This window comes from Balaenoptera physalus (genome assembly GCF_965194825.1).
Source record: "Balaenoptera physalus genome assembly, chromosome: 4".
NCBI lineage: Eukaryota > Metazoa > Chordata > Mammalia > Artiodactyla > Balaenopteridae > Balaenoptera > Balaenoptera physalus.
The window spans coordinates 140,727,634-140,752,821 of NC_138891.1; the positions used below are offsets into that span (position 1 = coordinate 140,727,634).

General features: G+C 36.0%; 1 protein-coding gene across 3 annotated transcripts in view; it reads right to left on the reverse strand.

The window, feature by feature from the left end:
• Positions 1-25,188, reverse strand: part of BRWD1 (bromodomain and WD repeat domain containing 1) — a 120,417-nt gene that overhangs the window by 73,921 nt on the left and 21,308 nt on the right. For all 3 annotated transcript variants that reach the window (XM_082458726.1, XM_082458728.1, XM_082458727.1), the window contains 9 exons: positions 19,587-19,737; positions 17,419-17,517; positions 16,924-17,084; positions 15,544-15,765; positions 5,078-5,178; positions 3,848-3,918; positions 2,327-2,427; positions 1,479-1,519; positions 397-495 (listed from right to left, as the gene is read on the reverse strand). In XM_082458726.1, coding sequence (XP_082314852.1) covers positions 397-495; positions 1,479-1,519; positions 2,327-2,427; positions 3,848-3,918; positions 5,078-5,178; positions 15,544-15,765; positions 16,924-17,084; positions 17,419-17,517; positions 19,587-19,737 — 1,046 coding nt within the window. The remainder of the gene's footprint in view (positions 1-396; positions 496-1,478; positions 1,520-2,326; positions 2,428-3,847; positions 3,919-5,077; positions 5,179-15,543; positions 15,766-16,923; positions 17,085-17,418; positions 17,518-19,586; positions 19,738-25,188) is intronic.

The following is a 25,188-nucleotide window of genomic DNA, read 5'->3' on the forward strand; positions in this document are numbered from 1 at the left end:
TAGAGCCTGCGAGCCGCAACTACTGAGCCCGTGCGCCTAGAGCCCGTGCTCTGCAACAAGAGAAGCCACCGCAATGAGAAGCCCGCACACCGCAACGGAGTAGCCCCCGCTCGCCACAACTAGAGAAAGCCCACGCGCAGCAACGAAGATCCAACGCAGCCAATAATTAATTAATTAATTCTAAAAAAAAAGAATATACGAGGTTTAAGTATTTATCTGTCACATGTGCAGGAGGGAGCCATTCACTGAGATAGCAGCTCTTCTAATAGGAGGTGGCTCCAGTCCTCTGAACAAAGCAATCAACCAACCAGAGAGAGAGAGAGAGAGAGAGAGAGAGAGAGAGAGAGACCAAGTACTTAGGATGCACCTACTTAGAAACAAACCGTCTCAACTTACCCTGAGATTCTTGTAGCCATATCCAGTAAGATGCTTCTCCATTCTAACTGCTCAAATCTCCAAATCCGTGCTGTTCCATCTCTGCTACCACTTAAAAACCTTAAAAGAAAAGAAGATCTTCTACTCACATACGTGCTACCAAGGGCTACGGTTAAAATTTCAAGTGAAAAAATTTTTAATGTAGCTATCTGGACTGCAGGTAAATCTATAGGTGTTAATTCCAAAAGACAGGGAATTTAGTGTGTATCTAAACAGAGAAAATCTGGTTTGCTATGATTTGCCTGGCCCTATTAAGTAAAGCACATTTCAAACTCAATCACTAGCTTCTCGAATAGATTGAGTTTTGAAAAGACAATGTACAATAAGTATTTGGAGGGGGGGTGTGGGGGGAGAAGGACAATTAAAAATGTATGGAAGAAACAGTAAAACCAAAAGCACCATTATAAGCATTTTAACTCTAAACTCAAATTAATTCATGCTAGCCATGTATAAAAATAAATCAATCATTTAATAAAGTTAAGTGTTAAAAAATCACAGTTTAGGAATGGTACCTGAAAAGACACGGGGGACCACAAAAGATTTAATTTAAGTGATAATTCTGTTGCATTCACAGTGATTGATTAGAAAAGATTTTCTTTCAACTACTCAAATATAACAAATTTCTTTATCCTTACACCTAATTTTCCTATAAATCAAACATTTAGCCAGCAGTGAGATAAAGAAAAACTACTTTTGGTCATAGGAGGCTGCAGAAACTACAATTCTAAAAACTTAAGTTTAATTGTTTCCTCCCTGCCCCAGACACTTTTCCTTCAATTATTACATTTACTAACCAGTACCTGCAATATGATATATACCTACAAAGTGATATATTAGTTATACTAATAGGAAGCATAGTATATTTACCTAAAAACACACTCACAAATACAAACATGGCGGGGGGTGGGGCTGGGGTGGGATGAATTGGGAGATTGGGATTGACATGTATACACTGATGTGTATAAAATGGATGGTTAATAACCTGCTGTATAAAAAAAAATTAAATTAAAAAAAAAAAAACAAACACACAGACACTTACTTACCGATCACCATTGTTACAAAATTGGATACTATCAACTTTATCCTAAAGATGGGAAAAAACCAAACACAAAAGTAATCATCTACATAGTCTGTACACAAAGAAAACCCACTCAGTTTTAGAGCCAGAAGCATATTTGGTTTAAAGCTAGAGATATGCACTTACGCTGCTTAACCCTGCCATTCAAACATATATTGTACGTTTAAGTGCAAAGAATCTAACTACGAACCTAATAAGACTAAGATACAGCTCTTGTCTCAAAGATAGACACATGCGGTAAAAAGAAGCCTACTTCTAAAATTAAAGCGGTATTTGCAATTAATTACATCTGTATAAAAATTGATATGTGTAGAAAGTAATCAAAATAAAAGGTTTAAGTAGCTGAAAACAAGGCATATTCACGTCGATGATTATGTGCAAAAAATAACAATAATAATTTCTTTTAAAGTGATTTTTTTATCAAATAACTTCACAGAACTTCCTATAGGAGAAAAGATGAGCTGATCGCTAACCAGCGCTCCAGAATACCGAGAGTTCTCTATCTTAGTACACACTGATAAAACAGCATTCTAATTTCATGAGCTTGGTTTAGATAAATAGACCCAATTCAAACCTAATCCACCCAGATTAATTATCATAATCAAGAGTTTGGACTTAAAGCTGAAATAACCACTGCAAAGTATTTGGCACAGTAAGGTGCTGAGTTTGTCAATATCATGCTTCACCTTTAAATCCAATTCCCCCTAAATTTAAGTTAAAATTAAAATCAGTAACAATTTCCCTTAGCAATATGAGGTTATGTACCAACAGGAATATTAACAATCTACAGAATTTTAAAACCTAAATACTTACAGTGTGACTTTCAAGTTCTGCGATTTTTTCAGGTGCTTCAAAACCCAAAAAATACATTCTGATTACGTGATCAGTACTACCTGTGGCTAAAAACATACCACCTGAAATAAAAATTTTAAGGTTTAAAAAATCCAGTTTGTAACAAATATCTTAACCAAATTTCTGTATTAAATTAAGCAAGCTCTCTATGCCAAAACTAAATTTATCTCAATAAATCCGTTTTCTAATTCATTATATAAAGAACTTTTAAAATTAATGCAGTGTAATGCTGTGACTTTTAGGAAGAAATATATATTTGGTCTTCATCCCTTTTTCTGGCAGAACTCCTAAAACCCTTAGAATTTCCTAAGTAAAGTGATACTGGTGTCTTGATTTTCATCAAACCCATTTCAACCACACCAGAGTTTATGTTAATGAGGTGACTTTTGGAAAGCATCTATGGATGGGAACTAACTGCTAGGGGAACCAACCATGTGATAAGAGAGTTGGGAGACAGCTGAATCAACAGTGATGACCAATGATTTAACCAACTGTGCCTATGTAATGAAGCCTCCATAAAAAACCCAAAAGGGCAAGGTTCAGAGAGATTCTAGGTTGATGGACAGGTGGAGATCAGAGAAGAATGGCACACCCAGAGTGCCCCTTCCCACGTACTTTATCCTATGCATCTCTTCCATCTGGCTATTCCTGAATTATATCCTTTTATAATAAACCGAAAATCTAGTGAGTAAAATGTTTGAGTTTTGTCAGCTGCTCTAGCAAATTAATCAAACCCAAGGAGGAAGTTGTGGGAATCTCTGCTCTATATAGCCCATCAGTCAGAAGCACAGGTGACAACCTGGCCTGAGGCTGGGGGTAGGTGGGGCATCTTGTAGGACTGAGCCCTTAACCTGTGGGATCTCACACTAATCTCTAGGTAGGTAGTGTCAGAACTGAGTTGAGTTCTAGGACACCCAACTAGTGTCGGAGAATTGTTTGGTGGTGCTGGGCGGCGGTTGGGGGTGGGGGGGCGGGCAGGAAGCACACATCAAATGAGGCTTAATTTTTAAAAGTTAATTCAGTCTGGAAATGTTCACTATCTCCCTCTGTTGTATTAGTTGTGACAATGACTTTAAGATGCTGCGGCTCTGAAAATGCATGAAAAGGGGCTCTGCTTTCCAAACAGCTTTACACACCTAAACCTAGCTATGGAATATAAAGTTCACTTGTTCAAATTTTCAGACTTCTGTGGGGAAAGATCTTTGACCTCTCCCAAAAAGAAAGGTTTCACACAAGTCCACTGTACAAGGAAAGAAAATGGAGAATAATTTCACAAGATGTGTGGAAAACAAATTTAAACTACCAAAAACATGCAGTTCAGTTAAAGAACCACATTCTTGGTTTATCATACACACAGGGCACAGGGCACAGAAATTGCTCATATGGACACTTTAAGCCTCCTTTTTGCCAGCTCTCTCTCATAATGTGGTCATTCAAAATGCTAAAATAAAACTAAGAAAAAAAAGACTAAAGTTATCTTACCAACACTAAAAGAAGAACAAAGCATTTGAACGCCCGGTCTAGGCTTTTCAGTGAACTTCAGGGGACGTGGACTTGAAAAGAAGATGTTTTAAAATACGTTAGTTTAGCATATTAACATGGTTTAAAATATTGGTTTTAATCTAGCATATTTAAATGTTATAATCTTATTTCTAGTACCTCACAGTATACCAAATATTTCCACATATGCTGTTATAGTTGGATGGATTTTAGAGGACTGTCCAATCCCCAAACTTATATAGAACATAGTATACAGAAAGAGCAAGCCTACTAACCCCCGTTCTGTAACTCAGGTGACTAAAGCTCAGACAGTGTAAGAGAATCCATTATCGAGGCTGCAGAGCAGGATGTAGAACCACCAGGTGATAGATAGCATGGTCCAACAGACAGGGCATGCGAGCCACATGTGTAACTTTAAATTTTTAGTAGCCACATCATAAGTATAAAGATAAAACTAGGGTTTTTAGTAGCCACATTATAAGTAAAAAGATAAAATTAGTTTTACTTCATTTAAACCAATATATCCAAAATATCACATCAATTTTAATAAAATTTTATTAAGGACTTTAGGTTCTTTCATATTAAATCTTTTAAATCTTCCAGAGCATACTAGACACTAATAATACATCTCAATTTGAAGAGTTTTCATCAAAAATACTTGATCTGTACTCAAGATTTCATAAAACTTATAGCTGAAAAACTAAATTCACATACTCAAGTTGTTTGAAATATGCTTAGAAGTTTTGTAATAACTGAATCGTATCAGTTAAATGTAAATTAGTAACTCGATTCCTCCGTTGCACTAGCCACATCCGAAGTGCCCTACAGAGACATGTGGCTAGCGGGTGGCACACTGGGCGGTGCAGGGCTATAACCCAGCTCTGATTCTTAAATGACCCTGCCTAAATTTCTGCCTATGTAATTATACATTTCTAACATCTTTCAAAATGTTCACATATATACTATCACTTTTTCATTTTCAAAAAAATGTGCCCACTAACACAGCATGGCTTTTACATATTCAACTATCTAAATCATACAGTGTAAACAGTAGTCAATATGGCACATATGCTGTATATAACAAAAATTAAATTCAAAAGTAAAAAGGCAACCACAATACACAATTTCTCTTTATAATCAGATTTCATTTCACTAGACTAAACTGTAACACCATTAAAAAAGAAAACTTATTACACAATTAAAGTCACTTACCTGAATTTCAGGGATTCTAAATCCCACTGCCAAAAACAAACTGTCCCATCAGCACCAGTAGAGACCATGTATCTTTGAGAGCCTTTGGCCATTGGGCTAAACTAAAAAGGAATAAACATTTACAATTCAGCTTCCTGAGCTGCTACTGAAGTTAAACAGTTTTTCAAAGTTAACTTCAACTAACACTTTAAGTAAAACACAAGAAATCCATAATATAGGTGATATTATTGCAGTGAAAACTCATAACCTGTAAAAAAATGAAGTCTATCTCTAATTTGTAAATGTAATGTGATCTCAATAAATGATTATTTTCAAAACTAACAAGAACAGTCAGAAAAACTTTTACAAAGAGAAAGTAAAGATCTAGTCCTATCAATGTGAAACCTACCACAAAGCCGATTAATTAAAACTATGGGGCACAGTAGGTACACAATGACAGAATGACCAATGGAAAAATGTGAAGTCCAAACTGGATGCTAATACACAAGACTTAAGATAAAGGAGCCATCTCAATCAGTTGAGGCAACAATGGATCGTAAATGCATAAATGGTAAAGGGACAACTGTGCAACAATCTGGGGAAAAAATGGATCCATTCTTCAGACTGTAAAAAAGCAGGATAAATTCCAAGTGATCATCATTTTATATATTTAAATAACAAAACCATAAAAGTATTGTAAGAAAACACAAAAATTATATCGTAACTTCGGAACAGGGCTAACATTTGTGCTACACAAACAAGCTAGAGAAAGCAAGATCAATTTGGTCCAGAGACATCCTGGACCAAAGGCAGCTTTTAAGGCAGCTTAAAAGACAGAAAAATATAAGGAAAACAAGAAAAACGCACTAGGCAAAGGAATAAGATGAACAAAAATACAAAAGTGAGAGGGAATGTGATATATGATAGTTAACAGAAAGATCTGTAAGACTAAGTGTTCATTTTGGAAGTGGTATGGAAATGGGTTAAATGGACAGAAAATCTCGACCCAATAAGAGCAAGTTAAGAGGTTAACTGTAGTTCTCAAGCAAAACACTGAAGGCAACCCAAAGATCTGTCTGACAGCAGTATACAATATTGATGAAAAGGAACAGATAAGATAAAGAACCAAGAATCGGGCTTCCCTGGTGGCGCAGTGGTTAAGAATCTGCCTGCCAATGCAGGGGACATGGGTTCGAGCCCTGGTCTGGGAAGATCCCACATGCCACGGAGCGACTAAGCCCGTGAGCCACAACTACTGAGCCTGCGCGTCTGGAGCCTGTGCTCCGCAACAAGAGAGGCCGCGACAGTGAGAGGCCCGCGCACCGCGATGAAGAGTGGCCCCTGCTCGCCGCAACTAGAGAAAGCCCTCGCACAGAAACGAAGACCCAACACAGCCAAAAAATAAATATAAATAAATAAATAAATTTATTAAAAAAAAAAAAAAGAACCAAGAATCAATCCAATTGATCCAAGAACCTTAACTGGAGGGCAGTACCCCCTACCTTCATGAAAGAAGCAACACAACTTGCTGACTCATGAGACATTCAAGATAAAGGAGCTTAAGCAAAAGGAAGACCAGTATTGCCATTACGAGAAAGGAAGTGTTGGGAAGAAATGGGTTGGTTTTGTTTTTCCGTATGATTTACATACTTACTTATCATTGCATGCCAGAGAGACATAGTTTATTATCTCCATTTCATGCTTTTTCCCAAGGTTATATACACTTGGTAAGAGAGATAGGATCTGAACCTATGACTTCTTCAGTGAAGCTTCTTCTAAGCTCCTTCTCTTCGAGTATATGAAATGAATGGTTTTTTAAGTGATTATTTACATCTAAGTAGATATGTTTCAGAACATGGACTAACAATGAGTTTTAGAGAATATCCCATTAAAATAACTGAAATTATATTAACAATTGGATATTCTTGTTAATTAAAATTAAAACAAGGTAAAATTTGTAACCTTGCAAACACAGAGTACTTTAAGAATTTTAATTAAAGTTAGTTAGAACACAGGTGACTTAATATGACAGATACACAAGTCGTTTGTTGCTCTCTATTTTGTCTCACTGATGTCTTTGTCTAGCCCTGGGTTGACACTATACTGTTTTCTCTATAACATCTTTTAAAGCATTTTTAAATATCTAGTATGCCAAAAAGTTGAGGGTTTTTTGAGGGATTGGGGGGGAGGTTGGCTATTTGTGCTTATCTTTCTCTTTCTAAATGAACTTGATAACATGCCAAGTTCCATTAAAACAAAGCAACTGGGATTTCAAATGTAAATACACTGACTTTATACCATGATTTGGAGATGTGACATCTTTACAACATTGAATCTCCTGATTCAGGAGCATGGTAGACATTTTCACTTAATTAGACTATTCCCTCCCCACCACCCAAGGTTCTGTCATTATTTTTAAGACCTTTCCCGTCTCCTGGTAAGTTTATTCCTATGTGAAGCTTTTGTTGCTATTGTGAATTATATACTTTTTTCATTATGTTTGCAAACTGATTATTGATGGTTTATAAGAAACTTTTGGTTTTAGGACACGGGTCCCATGTTTTACTAAGCTCTCAGCAGTTCTAATAGGTTTTAATAGAATTCACCAGGGAAATACTCTTAAGTTTGTGTTTTAAGAGATTTTTTTTTTAGTACCCAACAGGCACTTTTAACTTTTGAAGCCTTCCTTTTACTGTTTCTAAGTAACAACATTTCCTCAAATGCAGTATCACTGACATATAGCCATGTTTTATTAACCACCCTCAAAGCTACTCATTGATGACTGTAACATGCATCTCTAAATAAAGGAAACAGTAAGAACTGCAATTTCTCAAAGTCCCCTTTGGCTTTGTGATTCTGTACTGCAATCTCACATGTCTACTTCCAAAGTCAGAATAGTTTTCCTGAAATCACACATTCTGAGTAACTGTCTAGTATATAACATGTGCCTGAGAGCATAATAACTTCTACTTTTACAACTTATTCAGTGGCAAAATAAGAAGTCTTTAATGTATGTTGATCCTCTATTTTGCTATTAAAGAATGCATTATTTAAAGGTAGTAAGCTGTCCTATTAACTGTTAAAATGCAAATCTTTCCTGTGTGCTCACATGTGCCTTCTAGACAGAGCTATTAGCATGGGGGAGTGGAGGAGGGGGTAAAATTCACACAACGTTAAATTCACCACTTTAACCATTTTCAAATGTATAATTGGGGCTTCCCTGATGGCGCAGTGGTTGAGAGTCTGCCTGCCAATGCAGGCGACATGAGTTCGAGCCCTGGTCTGGGAAGATCCCACATGCCGCGGAGCGACTAGGCCCGTGTGCCACAATTACTGAGCCTGCGCGTCTGGAGCCTGTGCTCCGCAACAAGAGAGGCTGCGATAGTGATAGGCCCGCGCACCGCGATGAAGAGTGGCCCCCACTTGCCGCAACTAGAGAAAGCCCTCGCACAGAAACGAAGACCCAACACAGCCATAAATAAATAAATAAATAAAATTAAAATGTATAATTAAGTGGCATTTGGTACATTCACAATACTCTGCAGCCATTATCACTATCTGGTCCCACAACTATTGTAAGATTAAACTGAAATCTGTCAAGGCATTTTCCATTGATTCTCTTGGCTTTTTCAAGTAGGTAATCAAACTGCTTGAAAAAAAAAAAAAAGAGAATTTGGGGGAATTCCCTGGCAGTCCAGGGATTAGGACTCCATGCTTCCACTGCAGGGAGCCGGGGTTAGATCCCTGGTCAGGGAATTAAGATCCCGCATGCCACACAGCACGGCCAAAAAAAAGAAAATGAGAATTTTTTTCTCTTTCTTTCCAATATTTATACATTTTTGTTTTTTCTTGCTTAGTAGTACTTGCTAATGTTGAACAGTTGCAGTGATAGTACAGTGTTTGTTCATTTTCCCCAAGTGTCACTTCTCAATATTTCAAATCTGCATAAGAGTTGCAAGAATAGTACAATGAACACTCACATACCAGTCACCGAGATTCACCAATCGTTAATATTTTGCCACACTTGCCCCTGGCTACTGGATCTGAATCTAAGTTGCAGACATCATGACACTTCAACCCTAAAATCCTCAGCATGTATCTCCTAAGGACAATGATATTCTCCTACATAATACATTTATAAGACTCAAGACATTTAATATACAATTAATATTGAAATTTCCCCCAATTTCTCAGATGTCCATTATAGGTTTTCTTTTTTTTTTTTCCCTCTCTTAAAGACAGGATCCAAATCACATATTTATATCTGTCACATTTTTTACTTTCCTTATAAAATAGTTCTCCCACCTTTTGTCTTTTTGAAACTAAGCTTTTGAAGGATATAGATTGCTTTCATAAACTGTTCATTTGGATTTGTCTGACTGCTTCCTCATGTGATTCAGGTTAAACATTTCTGACAGAAATACTAACAGGTAGAGAAAGAATTTTAACTACAGGTTCAATGCATTTTATAGTTACAGGTCTATTCAGATTTTATTTCTTTCTGTGCCAGTCTTAGTGTTTTTCTGATATTTACCTATTTCACTTTTTCAAATTTTCCATATAAAACTTTTAAAATATACTTTTTAGTGTCTGAAGGTTCTATAGTGATTCCCTTTTTCAAATATGATAATAGTTATTTATGATATTTCTATTTTGATCCTAGATTAATCTCAGTCTTACACCAATTTTAGTATTTCATTCGAAGAACTTTTGGCTTTGTTGAAACTCTTTACTGTTATGCTTATTTTTTCCATCCTTAATTGTTTCTTGTCCTTTTTCTAACTTTCTGAGAAATACATCTAATCACTGAATTTCAGCCTTTTCTTTAATATATGCGTTGAGGGCTATAAACTTCCCTTTCAGCACCGCTTCAGCTGGGGATTATCTACTGTTGTATAACAAAGTATCCCAAAACTTAGCTACTGGAAACAACAATAAATATTCATTATTTCACAGTCTCTAAGGGTCAAGAATTCAGGAACAGCTTAGCAGGGTGGTTCTGGCTCAGGGTCTCCTGAGGTTGAAGTCAAGATGTCAGCCCAGGCTTAACTGAGGATGGAGGACATGCTTCCAGAAAGGCCGACTCACAGGGCTAAGGTAGGAGACTCCAATTATTCACCATGAAGACCTTTCCATAGGGCTGTCTGAGTGTCCTGTCGACATGACACAGCGGGCATCCCTCAAGACAAGCGAGTCAAGAGAGTAAGACAGACGTTTCCATTCAAGTCAAGAGAATAAGACAGTGACTCCCACTGTCTTATCTTATAACCTTTCACTATCAAGCAATGGAAGTCACCCTACATCACTTTCCCAGTATCCTATAGGTTACACAGGTCAACCCTATTCAACAAGGAGACTACCAATGGGTAAGAGTATGAGGAGACAAGAATCACTGGGCACCATCTTGGTAGCTGGCTACCAAACTCTACATCCCACAAGTTATAATATTTTCATTATTAATCAGTTCAAAATATTCTCAAATTTTTATTGTGATTTCATCTTTGATGCATGGGTTACATAAAAGTGTATTGCTTAATTTATAAAAGTGAGGATTATTCTATTAATTCTGGCTGCTAGTAATTTCCAGCTTAATAGCACTCTTGGAGAATATACTTAAGATTATTTTCAGTATTTTCAAACTTATTGAGAACTTAGTTTAAGGGTTGGAATGTGGACAATATTTAGATAATAATCCACTTATGACTGAAAAGAAAAGATGCGAATATAATACGCAGTGTTCTAATGTGTCATACAGATCAAGCTTATTATTTACATTGTTCAAATCTATATTCTTAATGACACATTGTTCTTCCAACTACTGAGAGAGACAGAGATGTGCTTATCGCCCATTAATATTATGGAGGTCTATTTTTCCCCATATGTTCTATTTTTGCTTAATGTATTTTGAGGCTGTGTTACTGAACGCATACAAATTCAGAACTCTTCTTCCTGCCTAATGAAACATTTAATTATTATAAATTGTCCCTCTTTATCTCTAAAATTGGTATTTGCCTTAATGCCTTTTTATCTAATTATATTAGTATGCTATACCAGCCTTCTTATGGTTAATTTTTGGATAATTGTTTCCATCCTTTACTTTTTTTTTACATCCAGACTCCCTATACCCTTATATTGAAGGTGAGGTTTGTTTTTCAATTATGTCTGAAATCTTTCTCTCTTATCTGGACCATTTAATGCATTTACATGTAATCTATGATTACACTGCCATTTAATGATATCTTAGTATCATCTCAGTACTTTTCCCACACTTCTCTTTCTTTCCTTTCTTGCCTTTTTATTATTCCATATTTCCCCCTCTATCAAGCTTAGTAGTTATATATTCTCTTGCTAGTCTTTTAATTATTTTAGAGATTACGAAATGCAAAGATCTAACAAATACTAAAGTTACCTCCTCCCTATATACAAGCTATTATTACTGTTAGTTTAATTCCATACATAATTTAAAACCCTAAGACATTACATTTGTTGCATGAAGTCAATGTTTATTTCCATTTGCCCACACACATTTTTTTTTTAATTCTTCATTCTTTCTTACTCCAAGCCTGGGATCACACTCCTTCTCTGCCTAACGGATACTATTTCGAATTCTCCTTAGTGCTGTTCCATCTCTAAGAAACTCTCAATTTGTCTGAAAATGTGTTTATTGTAGTTCAATGGTATTTTCAGTAGGTTCAGAATTCATGACTGGCAGTCATTTCCTATTAACACTTCAAGAAGAGTACTCCTTTGTCTATCAACTTCCACTGCTTCTACTGAGAAGCTAGCCGTCAGTTTTATTCCTTTTTTATTTTCCCCTCTGGTTACTTAAGATTTCTCTTTGTCTTCGGTTTTAAAGCTTGTACCGTAATGTTTAGTAGTTGTAGTTGTCTGTATATTTATTCTGCCCAGGATCCTTAGTGTTTCTTCAATCTGTGGCTTTATTTCTTTAGCGTATTTTGCAAAATTCTCAGCTATTATCACTACAAACGTAGCTTTTGCTTCATTCTCTCCTCTTCTGCAGGAATTCCAATTACACATATGGTATATATGTATGTATACACATGTGGAATCTTTTCAGCATTTCCTGTCTATTTCTTAATCTCTTTCAGTACATTCCAAACTCTTCCCTCTGTGCTTCCATCTATTTATTTTTCTCTGACCTCATTTCCAGCTCATTAATTCTCTCTTTGATTTCTTCAGTTGCATCTAATCTGGTGTTAAAACCATCCATTGAATTATTAAATTCAGTTATATGTTTCAATTCTAGAATTTCCTTTTTACTAACTTCTAGTTCTCTGATGAAATTTGCATATTTATTATGAATTTATTATGCATACATACTTCCAAGATATATCCTCCCCAACCCTACAAGTCTGTCAAAATTTCTGCTAAGCTTCTCAGCCACCTCCTGTGAAACTGGCATATGCCTTCAAACTCAAGTTCCTCTCCATGGGCTTTCCTTATCTCCCGTCTCTTGGTCCCATAATTTCTCATTATATTAGTACTTCAGATACTTTTTTCACCTTTGTCCAGCTTTTCTAGTTGCCAGCTCTGCAGTATGTCTTTTACTCCTGAAGAATGTTCACTTGATCCTCTTAGATAGACAAAAGGTTCTACCTCTAACCCAGTTAAGTCTAATACTAACATTTTTGAGAATGTAAATTATATTAAATGACACTGTATACTGCTACCCATGAGAAAGGTGTGTGCTAAAATACTGAAAGTGATTATTTCTAGATGGTAAGATTATGGAAGTTTTTAATTTTATTTGCTATTAACTACTGTCTAATTTTTTTGCAAACAATATTACTTACATATCTTTTTTTAATAAATAAAAAGAAAACCTTTACTAAAATTTAAAATGGTTTATACATGCCAGTAACAACAAGGCAAAGAACATGAAGAAGATTAATAACTAAAATCATGCATTTGCTTGACTTTGAACTTCAGAGTAACCACCAGCAAGCACAGATAAGCCTTCTGATGTATAAAAACCTATCACCACCCAAGTAGAGTTTTTTGATATATTCAGTAGGTAGTAAACACATGTGGGCCCCCATTACCAAAAGAATGGGGCTTTCAGTGAAGACCAGAGCTCCACTTTCACACTGAAGAATTCCCTAATGGTTTTAAGACAGACACCCTCAAAAAGTATTATAAATGTTCTTATTTGCTGTTATGTTGCCTATAAGTTCATATCAAATAACAAAATAAAAAAAAATTTTTTAACCTGTGGAACATAGCTAGGATTTGAATTAATTTTTAACCTATGAAATCCTCTAGAGAACAATATACTCCTTGCCAAAAAATAAACAGGCAAATCAAAAATTTTGCTTACATTCTCAAAGTAAAACACAACCCCAATTATAGTGTCATCCTTCAAAAATAAGTCTGCAGCCTTTATTCTTCAAGAATATTGACCACAAGAGTTGAGAAAAGTCACTTTTATCAAAGAACTTCACACCAAATCTACTTATAGACCACTTAACATATACCCTGGGTAAATTCACATATGAAAATGAAACCACTCTGCTTGTCTTACTCAAACTCAAATCAGAGGCACCAACATGCCTTAAAAGGCCTTACAAATCATTATCTACTAGCAAAACGTAATTTTCAAAAAAAAAAAAAAATGACTGAGTAGCACCATTCTCAGTACTAATGGATCTAAGGCAACTGCAGAGATCACCAGACATTCAATGCCTGGAAGAGCATACCTCAAGGTAACCAAGCCTCTCGATCAATGATCCTGAAAGTGTAGTCCCTAAAGGAGGAGCAGGACTTCCCTGGTGGCACAGTGGTTGAGAATCCGCCTGCCAATGCAGGGGACACGGGTCGAGCCCTGGCCCGGGAAGATCCCACATGCCGCGGAGCAACTGGTCCCGTGAGCCACAACTACTGAGCCTGCACTCCAGAGCCTGCGTGCCACAACTACTGAAGCCCGTGCACCTAGAGCCCGTGCTCCGCAACAAAGAGCAGACCCCGCTCGCCGCAACTAGAGAAAGCCTGCACACAACAACAAAGACCCAACGCAGCTAAAATTAAATAAATGAATAAATAAATAATAAAATAAAAGATATAATTAAATAAAATTTAAAAAATAATAATAATAAATAAAGGAGGAGCAGAAGCAGCACTTGGGAACTTGTTATGACGGCAAATTCTCAGGCCCCGCCTCCAACATTCTGAATCAAACAAAATTTCTGGCACTGGGGCCTAGCAATCTGTGTTTTTTTGGGGTTTTTTTGTCTTTTTTGTTTTTATATAAATTTATTTATTTATATTTGTTTTTATTTTTGGCTGCGTTGGGCCTTCATTGCTGCGTGCGGGCTTTCTCTAGTTGCGGTGATCGGGGGCTACTCTTCGTTGCCGTGCGCGGGCTCCTCATTGTCGTGGCTTCTCTTGTTGCAGAGCATGGGCTCCAGAGCGCAGGCTCAGTAGTTGTGGCGCACGGGCTTAGTTGCTCCGCGGCATGTGGGATCTTCCCAGACCAGGGATCGAACCGTGTCCCCTGCACTGGCAGGCGGATTCTTAACCACTGTGCCACCAGGAAAGCCCCACAATCTGTGTTTTAAACAAGGCCTCCAAGTGATTCTCATGCACATTAAATAAAACTACTGCTCTGGATCCAACAACCAACTTACAAGAAACACAAAGAAACATGTTATCTACTCCACAAGGAAGCAAACGGTACCCAAACTGTGGGAACTCTATAGATAAACCCAACTTCCTCAACAAAGAAGCTGCAAGTGGTTATAAAAAAAAATTGGACAAGACTGTGCAATTGTTTTAAAATTCTTTTAATCTATAGCAATTGTAAGGTACAGGCTTTGTCTGATTCCTAATTCAAACAAACTAAACAAAATAATGCTATTTATGAAACAACTGGAAATTTGAACATCAACAAACAAGAGTGATGATAATGTTTTTAATAAAACACAGTATGTCTTTTAGGAAGACATACTGAAGTTTTTACAGAAGAAATGATATGAAATCTAGGATTTGCTTTGGGTACAAGGTGAAATGGCTGAAGAAGAATTGGCCTGAGGTGATGGGCACACAGGGGTTCATCATACTATTCTGTCTACTGTGTATGTGGTTCAAAATTAACATCCCCAATGAAGGAAAAAAATTAATATATTTCAGCAAATTTAATCCACTTATCAAAATCCACAAGTCTTAAATTGATGATTTTTCTCCTTTAACACCATGAGTGTGTAATGACACTCATTCAGTTCAACTATAAACCTTAAGGAAACAGTAAGTCATCCATCAAGCCTTCATATAAAGCTCTTAACTGCATTATATATTTGTTACATCACCCTTCTAAGATTCATGGAACTATGACTAATTATATTTCTCTTTATTACTAAATTTAAAATAGAGCATGTAACTACTAAGCATCTTACTATTTCTCATCTCCAAAGAAAAAGAGTTTTAAAGGAAAAGGAGATAATATACAAATGTGCACACTAAAGCTGGTTTACCTGTAAAGATGTAATTGACCCCGTGTGTCCTTGGAGCACAGCAACTGGAGCACAAGTTCTCAAGCACCACACTCTAATTATTTTATCACAGCTCCCTGCAGCAATCATTGTATTCTCATAGTTTACTGCCATATCTGAAATTTCTGCAGAATGACCTCTTAATGTGGATAATAGGCGGCCATTGTGTGTTGACCAAATCTTCACCAAACAATCGTCCGAACCCTGAGAAAAAATACACCCAAAAATAAAATGTTAATACAGCAAGTCTTTTTCATCATTTAAAAAAATGCCATTTACATGTCACTCAAATTAAGTATCTATAACTCCTCCTCTCTTTCCAACTGTAGAATATTCTGCAAATTATGAATCTTACAGCCAAGAACACTTACAATAGTTTTTTCTGACAGCCGAGAACACTTATAATAGTTTTTTTCAAATCAAATAACAAAGATACCTTGAAGTTTTCATTTCTATGGCTTAGACCTATTATAAATACTATTTTCCCCAAATTCTCTGCCATGTAATAAGTCCAACTAAAAGTTCATGGCTCACCCATTTCAATTAACAATGGTTAACTGTTTGTTTAGCTCACATCAAGCTAAATAATTTGATAAGTGTTAGTGTTAAGACTGATCTATGTTTCACAAGTTGAGGAAGTGGCAATTCCAAAAACAAAAAATAATGGGACTAGAACACGCATTTTAAATAACTAAGCAACAGAGTCTCAAATTTATTGTACCAGCAAGCATCCATCCACTCAGCAAATATTTGAGTATCTACTCTGAGTCTCAACAACTGAAAAATGAAATTTAAACCTCTTACCCACCCTAATTTTCCCTTAAAACATTAAAACGGTAAATTAAATTCCAAATATTTACATATAGTTTTACAACAATTATAAAATAATCTTTCAGTGTTAATCAATTTCCCTAGATCATGATTAATCAATGTGAATATGAATCACCTGTAGAGATTTGGATTTTGGGGGTAAGGGGGTCTTTTTGATTAATGTAGAGGGGGTTTTTTTGGATTGTTTTTGTTTAATACATACTATAACCTAATTCAGTAGGTCTAGAATGGGCTGGAGGGGAAGTATTAGGAATGCATATTTTTAAGCATCCTTGATGATCATGCTCAAGAACCACTGCTCTAAATTAGTGTATCACAAAAAACACACAAGGCCTGATTATCTGCATCTGAATCACTTGCAATATTGAATAAAAATGTAAATTCATGGGCCCCACACCAGACCTACTGAGTCAAAATTCCCGACAAAGAGGAAAGATAGAATCTACATGTTTTATAAGATTTTCTAGATAATTCTGAGGCACACTAAAGTGCTCCAGATAATACCAAATTGAGTTTAAAATGTTAACTCACTGTAAAGATTCTATGTCCTGTCCTATCAAATGCTACACAGTAAACAGCAGATAGATGTCCGAGAATCCTTCTGTGCATTTTTATATGCTGATACATAGTTCCTGGAAATGCTGTGCTAAAAGTGGAACACCCTGTGAGTTGTTTTCCTCGATGTATCTCCACTAGGAAATAAAAACAATGAAAGTGGTTAAGGGGGAGCCAATATGTAAAAAGCTAAGAAAACCTCTAAAACAATTTCTAGAGGGTCACAGAAATCAATGTTCGAGAAATCCTAAAGACGAAGTTTCTTCCCAGTTCTCTTCTACTATAAGCACTAGTACAGACTTCTTATTAAAATAAGATTGTTTTCATTGACTTTTATTACTTTTAGTAATAATTTTAGGAATTTGAAACAACATTACCAGTACTACCTTTTAAGTTTTAATATAGCAGTTACAAAGTTGGTCAAGAAATTAAAAAATGGTTTTGGGCCTCTGAAAAGTCAACCTCACTTACCAAGATTTGGTGGGGAACCATAATTCACCGGCATTTCAGGAGGTCTTCCTCTATGAAGAGCAGCAAAGGCAGAGCCCTTCCAAACTGTGTGCCTGCAGTCTTTAAAATGAATTTTAGATACACATAAAATCTTGAAAGTTAACCCCAAGAAAGATTTTATAGAATACTTACGTATATTGTAATAAACTGTTTATTCAAAGGTTTACCAACTAATATACTTTAACAGAAAAGCCCTAGAGGTTTATTAGACTATTTCTGAAGGAAAAAAAAATTTAAGACATCTCAGATACAACAACAACAACTAACATTTGTGTAGCACTTTACAAGTTACAAAGTGCTTTCCACATACATTATCTCATTGAATCCTCACAACAACCCTGTGAGGTAGGTATCATTGCCAATTTACAAGTGAGGTAACTGAGGCTCAAAGGTTCCAGGACCTTTAAAGAGATCCACTGCAAATGATTAGTCAAGATGGACCATAAAACCAGATCTTTTGACTCCCAAGTCCCACTCAGTGCCAAACAGGTTTTTATTTTTCATTGCAGAATTATACCGTACAATTATTAATGATAAAGGTCTTAATCACAACTGATCCAACTTTCCAAAACCGGAAATTTTTGTAAGGAAAATTTTAATTTTTTTGGTTTATATGAAAATCCTGACTTAATTAACTTATTGAAATGTTACTTAGTTTTAAAAATAATGATGGCCAATATTACCATGATTTTAATCACCTTAGAAAGTACTGACAAAATTAAATGGCTTTCCTCTTGTTTTAGGATCATAGATAATCCTTTACACAAGAGCATATGTAGGATCTTTTGAGTCTGAACACTAATTCTCAAGTCCTATCCCTCTTAGCAAATATACTAAGAAAAACTGTCTACCCCCTGTATAGGAGATAGCAGCAGAACACAGATTATGCTGTGCTAGAAATCTGCTTCTTCACAACTGAAAGAGGAAGGTAAGAAAGGCATTATATAAACCCTCTACTGAGCCTCGGGTGCCCCAAACTAACAGGCATATCATGTGTTACATGAATGAATTCATTACCACTATCATTATCAAACAGCAGTTACAAGGCATCCTCTTGTGTCACTAGTACAAAACAGAGAAATATGGTCCCTACCCTAGGAGAGCTTGCTGAAGTTTCTTCTAAGGTCTGCCAGTTCTAAAGCAGTGCTCATCACAAAACGACATTGAGCTTGACACAAGTAAAGAAAACAGGAAAACAGGCTACCCAGGCAACTACTATATAACAACCTAAAACAGAATAATTACAAGGTGAATAGGGACACAGAAAAAGGAAGAATATGAACAGTTTCCTGATTCAAGCCACAGTGTGGCATGACCATAGAGCACTGAGAAACAACTAAAGCTGACAAACCAGTCTGGCATGGAACCAAGAGGAAGGGTTGTTCTTTCTCAGTCAAAATTTACACTGGTGGAGCATCTAAGAGGCAGCATCACATCAGCAACAGATCTTAAAAATAATCATGAGGGATGAACTTGACGTATACTCAGGATCAGAAGAGCCAACATTCTTGCCCATTAGCAGTTAAGCCACGTTGTATACATAGATCATATCACATACATATACTGAGTCTAAGTAATTTATACCAAGCTAACAGAAAAAGAACAGCAATTCCAAACATTTTGCTACCACATAATTTCGCAAAAAAATTAAACTGGTGAAAAAGAACCATGCATTTGTACATTTTTGGTGCTCATTTTCAAACTGCTACCAAATTTAGAAAATCACTTCCCCTTATAAAAGGGCTTGCAGAATCTAAATATCAAATGAAATACTTCTAGCATTTAAAGAGTTTATTAGACACATACAATTACATTCAATGAAGTTATAAGTGAGCTACAAAATGGAAAAATAAGAACTCACATTGATAAAACCTCAAACACATCTCAGAATAAATTCAAGCTTTTAAGCTTAACATCTATACCTTTATCATTTTTTTAAATGCAGAAAGACCCATTAAACACTGATGTAATAAAATTCAACATCTATGCTAAATGCAGAGAATTTTATAGTCCACAGCATGGTTTTTAGTTACATATCACCTTTCTTCCACAATGCTTACATTACTTCACAATTATAATAATTATTAAGCTAGTAATACAAAGCAGAACACTTCTTCAAATTAAGGTACCTTTTGCTGTACGTAGCAAAGACTGCCTTCCTGCACCAAGTAAAGAAGTGACTCTTGAAATACTGGGTGGAATTTCTTTATCCAACATGGGACCGATGCGCTGGCAGATTTGCAACAGATGATCAGGAGCCACATGCTTATTGGACAAGACCTGATTGGAGAGCAAGTTTCAAAAACAACATTTTTTACAAGAGTTTCAAAAAATATTAAATACTTAGGGATAAGTCTGACAAAACATGTGAAAAACATGTACAAGGAAAACTACAAAACATTTCTGAGAGAAATTAAAGAATGAAATAAGCAGTAAATTAATCTACAGATTCAAAGCCATCCCAATCAAAATCCCAGTAGGCTTTTTGTGTAGAAATTGACAATTTTATTCTAAAATGTATACGCACATGGCTTAGAAAAGTCAAAGCAGCTTTGAAAAAGAACAAAGTTGAGGGCTAACAATACCTGATTTCAGGACTTGTTATATAAGAACAACTGATTTTTGGCAAAGGTAAAAAAAAAAAGATAATCTTTTCAACAAATGGTGCCAGAACAAGTGAATACCCATTTGCCAAAAAATAATTATAATATTAACTTTAGTCTATACATTACACAATAAATAAAAATTATCTCAAGACAGATCATAGATCTAAATGTATCATCTAAAACCATAAAATTTATAAAAGAAAACAATGGAGAAACTCTTTATGACCTGATGTTAGGCAAAGATTTCTAAAATGACACCAAAAGCGTAATCCACAGAAGAACAAATCGATAAAATGGACTTCAGCAAAACTAACAGCTTCTGTTTTTTCAAAAGGTACTGTTAAGGGAATGAAAAGACAACCACAGACTGAAAGAAAATATTGGCAAAGGATATATCTGATAAAGGACTTGTGTCCAGAATATATAAAGAACTATCAACACTCAGTATTTTAAAAAACCTAATTTTTAAGAATGATTTGACTAGACACTTCACCAAAGAAGACATACAGATGGCAACCAGACACATGAAAAGATGCTCAACATCACCAGTAACTGATGAAACACAAATTAAAATCATAATAGGATATCACTACACACCTACTAGAATAGCTAAAATTAAAGACTGACCAGACCAAGATCAGCAAGAATGTACAGAAACTGCTGGTGGAAATGTAAAACAGAACAATCACTGTGGAAAACAATGGGGTAGCGTTTTTAATAGTAACACATACATTACCATATTATCTAGCTATAATACTCCTAGGTGTTTACCCAAGAAAAGTGAAAGCACACATCCACATAAAGGTTTGTATGTGAATGTTGTCGAACAGCTTTCTTTTTAAGAGCCCCAAAGTGAACACAATCCAAATGTCCATTAACAGGTGAATACCTACACACATTACTGTATGTCTGTACAATGGAATACTATTCAGCAATAAAAAAATTTAATAACACTCAATGACGTGGATGAATCTCAAAATAATTATGCTGAAAGAAGCCAGAAAAAAGAGCACATGCTATATGATTTCATTTATATAAAACTCCAGAAAATGCAAATTAATATATAGTTACAGAAAGCAGGTCACAGGTAACTGGGGGCTGGTAGGTAAGCAGGAAGAATTATAAAGAAGAGGAAACTTTTGGGTGTAATAGGTATGTTCACTATCTTCACTGAGGTGTTGGGTCACGGTACACGTAACACATCTAAATTTATCAACTTGAACACTTTACGTTCAGTTTATTATGTCAATTATACCTCAAAAAAAAAAAAAAAAAAAAAACAAGAATACAAAAGGGACTTCCCTGGTAGCACAGTGGTTAAGAATCTGCCTGCCAGTGCAGGAGACATGGGTTGGAGCCCTGGTCTGGGAGGATCCCATATGCCACGGAGCAACTAAGCCCGTGCACCACAACTACTGAGCCTGTGCTCTAGAGCCCACGAGCCACAACTACTGAAGCCCGCGTGCCTAGAGCCCGTGCACTGCAATGAAGAGTAGCCCCCGCTTGCCACAACTAGAGAAAGCCTGCACGCAGCAACGAAGACCCAACACAGCCAAAAATAAATAAATTAAAAAAAAAAAAAAAAAGAACACAAAGGATTGGAACTTCCCTGGTGGCACAGTGGTTAAGATCACGTGCTCCCAATGCAGGGGGCCTGGGTTTGATCCCTGGTTCAGGGAACTAGATCCCACATGCATGCCGCAACTAAGAGTTCGCATGCCACAACTAAGGAGCCCGCGTGCTGCAACTAAGGAGCCAGTGAGCCTCAACTAAGAAGTCAGCAAGCCGCAACTAAGAAGCCCGCATGCCACAACTAAGGAGCCCGCCTGCCACAACTAAGGAGCCCACCTGCCACAACTAAGGCCCAGCGCAACCAAAACAAACAAATAAATAAAAAGACTCAAGAATCTACCATCAAAAAAAAAAGCGAATACAAAGGATACCGTGTAAGTTTAACTCATGAATACGCCTAATGTTACCTGACATGAATGTATCTGGCATAAACTTTAATGCTTCATCTCTAGGGTTTCTCAACTGTGATGCTACCAGCATGGAGGAAGTTCTGACAGAACATCACTGCACAGGACTGTCCCCACATTCAGGACACACAGTATCTCTGGCTCCCTTCCATTAATGCCAACAATATTCCCCATGCCATTCTGACACCAACAATGAATGCCCCACACATTTTCAAACTCCCTGAGAAACACTGCTACAAAGAAAATTTGAAACCGAGTTCTAGATCTTACTTTTGGTTCTGAATCATGAATTCAAATGTAAAATAAAACTGGATTCAATATAAAGTTTTTGTTCATAAGCCCTGGTGACATCTTCAACTTTCCAACCTGACTTGTTTCCCACCATGACAGATATTCCAAGACAAAACTCAAAAGATATATCAAAGCTCAGATAGACCTCAAAAAAGTATTTAATATTAATTAGCACTCTGTGCTTCAAAAGTGTCAGTACGTAAAAGTCCAAAAACTGATGTAAATAATTAGCTCATCATAAGAGTAGAGAGGAAGACTGGAGGAACTAGAAGTTAATTCCAACAGGATAAGGAAAATCACAGATCTAAGAACTTGTTAGTAATGCAAATCTGAAAACAAAAACCCCACTAAAGTAACTGTACTGACTGACCTAAACAACATAACTGAAAGGATTAAATATTTAAGAGAAAATGACTTTGGACAATGGCAACATGACTTCTGTAAGGTGGAAAATCATTCTAATAGTTTTCTTTGAGATTTCCACTATTCAGGTGGATAGACAACTTTTAATTATATAACTGACTTTAAGTTTTGAGGTTACACAACCAACTCTATCTGAGAATGGAGACTTGTTTTTGAAAATCAACTATAAAAGATATGGATAAAAAGAAATTCTCCAGATAGAAAAGGTATGGATAGAAAATTTTAAACAGATTGCTTCTCACTGCTAGATATTTCATCTCTTACATGATATGGAAGGAGGACTTTACAAACATGCAATAAAAGATTGCCAGTACTGAAGAAGCAATAAAACTGATCATTAACTTAAAAGAAGAATTCAACATAGGCAAGTAGATACAGACAAAGTCCAGATACTATAGGAACATGGACTCCATCCGGCAGCTATTCATTCCCATAAAGAGAATTACAGATTCTCTGCTTTTCTGAGGATTCTAACAAAACCAAATCAAAGATAACATAACATAATCAAAGATCTCGGGGGGAGGATTATCCAATTTTTGTACAAAATAAGGTGTATCTGAAAAATAATATGGTTCTAGTCCCAATACAGACAACAAAAAAAAATGAAAAAATGGTCCTGAATTTTTAAAAATTAATATCATATTGACAAAAATCAATATAATAAATAGCTAATTTTCCTTTAATATTTTCAAGTCCTAGATATGAACGTTAGTAACAGTTTCTAACAGCAACTTCAATGAGTAAGCCACAGTTACACAAGGTCCTCAGGAGTGAAGCCAGAAACAAAGTCCCTTCAATGGTCAAAGAGCCCATCTCTCTACCATCTTGTTTTTCGTAGGCATATTCAGTCTCAGAAAGTTTATCAGCAACAATCCTAGAATCACTGTATTACTATCATTGTCACCAAATACTGCTGTGAGCATAGGCCCCTTCAAGCCCTGGGTAGCAGTTACAGAAAGTGGTAGTAGGGTCTAGATAACCTGACTAATTAACAAATTGAAGAAAAAAAAATCATATTAACAAATTTAAGGAGAAAACCCATATGATCATCTCAATAGATACAGAAAAAGCTTTGGACAAAATTCAACACCCATTTATGATAAAACTCTCCAAAAAGTGGGCATAGAGGGAACCTACCTCAACGTAATAAAGGCCATATACGACAAACCCACAGCAAACATCATTCTCAATGGTGAAAAACTGAAAGCATTTCCTCTAAGATCAGGAACAAGACAAGAATGTCCACTCTCACCACTATTATTCAACATAGTTCTGGAAGTCCTAGCCAAGACAATCAGAGAAGAAATAGAAATAAAAGGAATACATATTGGAAAAGAAGTAAAACTGTCACTGTTTGCAGACAACATGATACTATATACGGAAAATCCTAAAGGTGCCACCAGAAAACTACTAGAGCTAATCAATGAATTTGGTAAAGTTGCAGGATACAAAATTAATGCACAGAAATCTCTTGCATGCCTATACACTAATGATGTAAAATCTGAAAGAGAAATTAAGGAAACACTCCCATTTACCACTGCAACAAAAAGAAAAAAATACCTAGGAATAAACCTACCTAGGGAGACAAAAGACCTGTATGAAGAAAACTATAAGACACTGTTGAAAGAAATTAAAGATGATACCAACAGATGGAGAGATATACCATGTCCTTGGATTGGAAGAATCAATATTGTGAAAATGACTATACTACCCAAAGCAATCTACAGATTCAATGCAATTCCTATCAAATTACTAATAGTATTTTTTACAGAACTAGAACAAAAAATCTTAAAATTTGTATGGAGACACAAAAGACCCCAAAGAGCCAAAGCAGTCTTGAGGGAAAAAAAATGGGGCTGGAGGAATCAGACTCCCTGACTTCAGACTATACTACAAAGCTACAGTAGTCAAGACAGTATGGTACTGGCACAAAAACAGAAATATAGGTCAATGGAACAGGATAGAAAGCCACGCACCTAAGGTCAACTAATCTATGACAAAGGAGGCAAGGATATACAATGGAGAAAAGACAGTCTCTTCAATAAGTGGTGCTGGGAAAACTGGACAGCTACATGTAAAAGAATGAAATTAGAACACTCCCTAACACCATACACAAAAATAAACTCAAAATGGATTCAAGACCTAAATTTAAGACCGGACACTATAAAAGTCTTAGAGGAAAACATAGGAAGAACACTCTTTGACATAAATCACAGCAAGATCTTTTTTGATCCACCTCCTAGAGTAATGCAAATAAAACCAAAAATAAACAAATGGGACCTAATGAAACTTCAAAGCTTTTGCACAGCAAAGGAAACTACAAATAAGACGAAAAGACAACCCTCAGAATGGGAGAAAATATTTGCAAACGAATCAACAGACATTAATTAATCAACAGGATTAATCTCCAAAATATATAAACAGCTCATGCA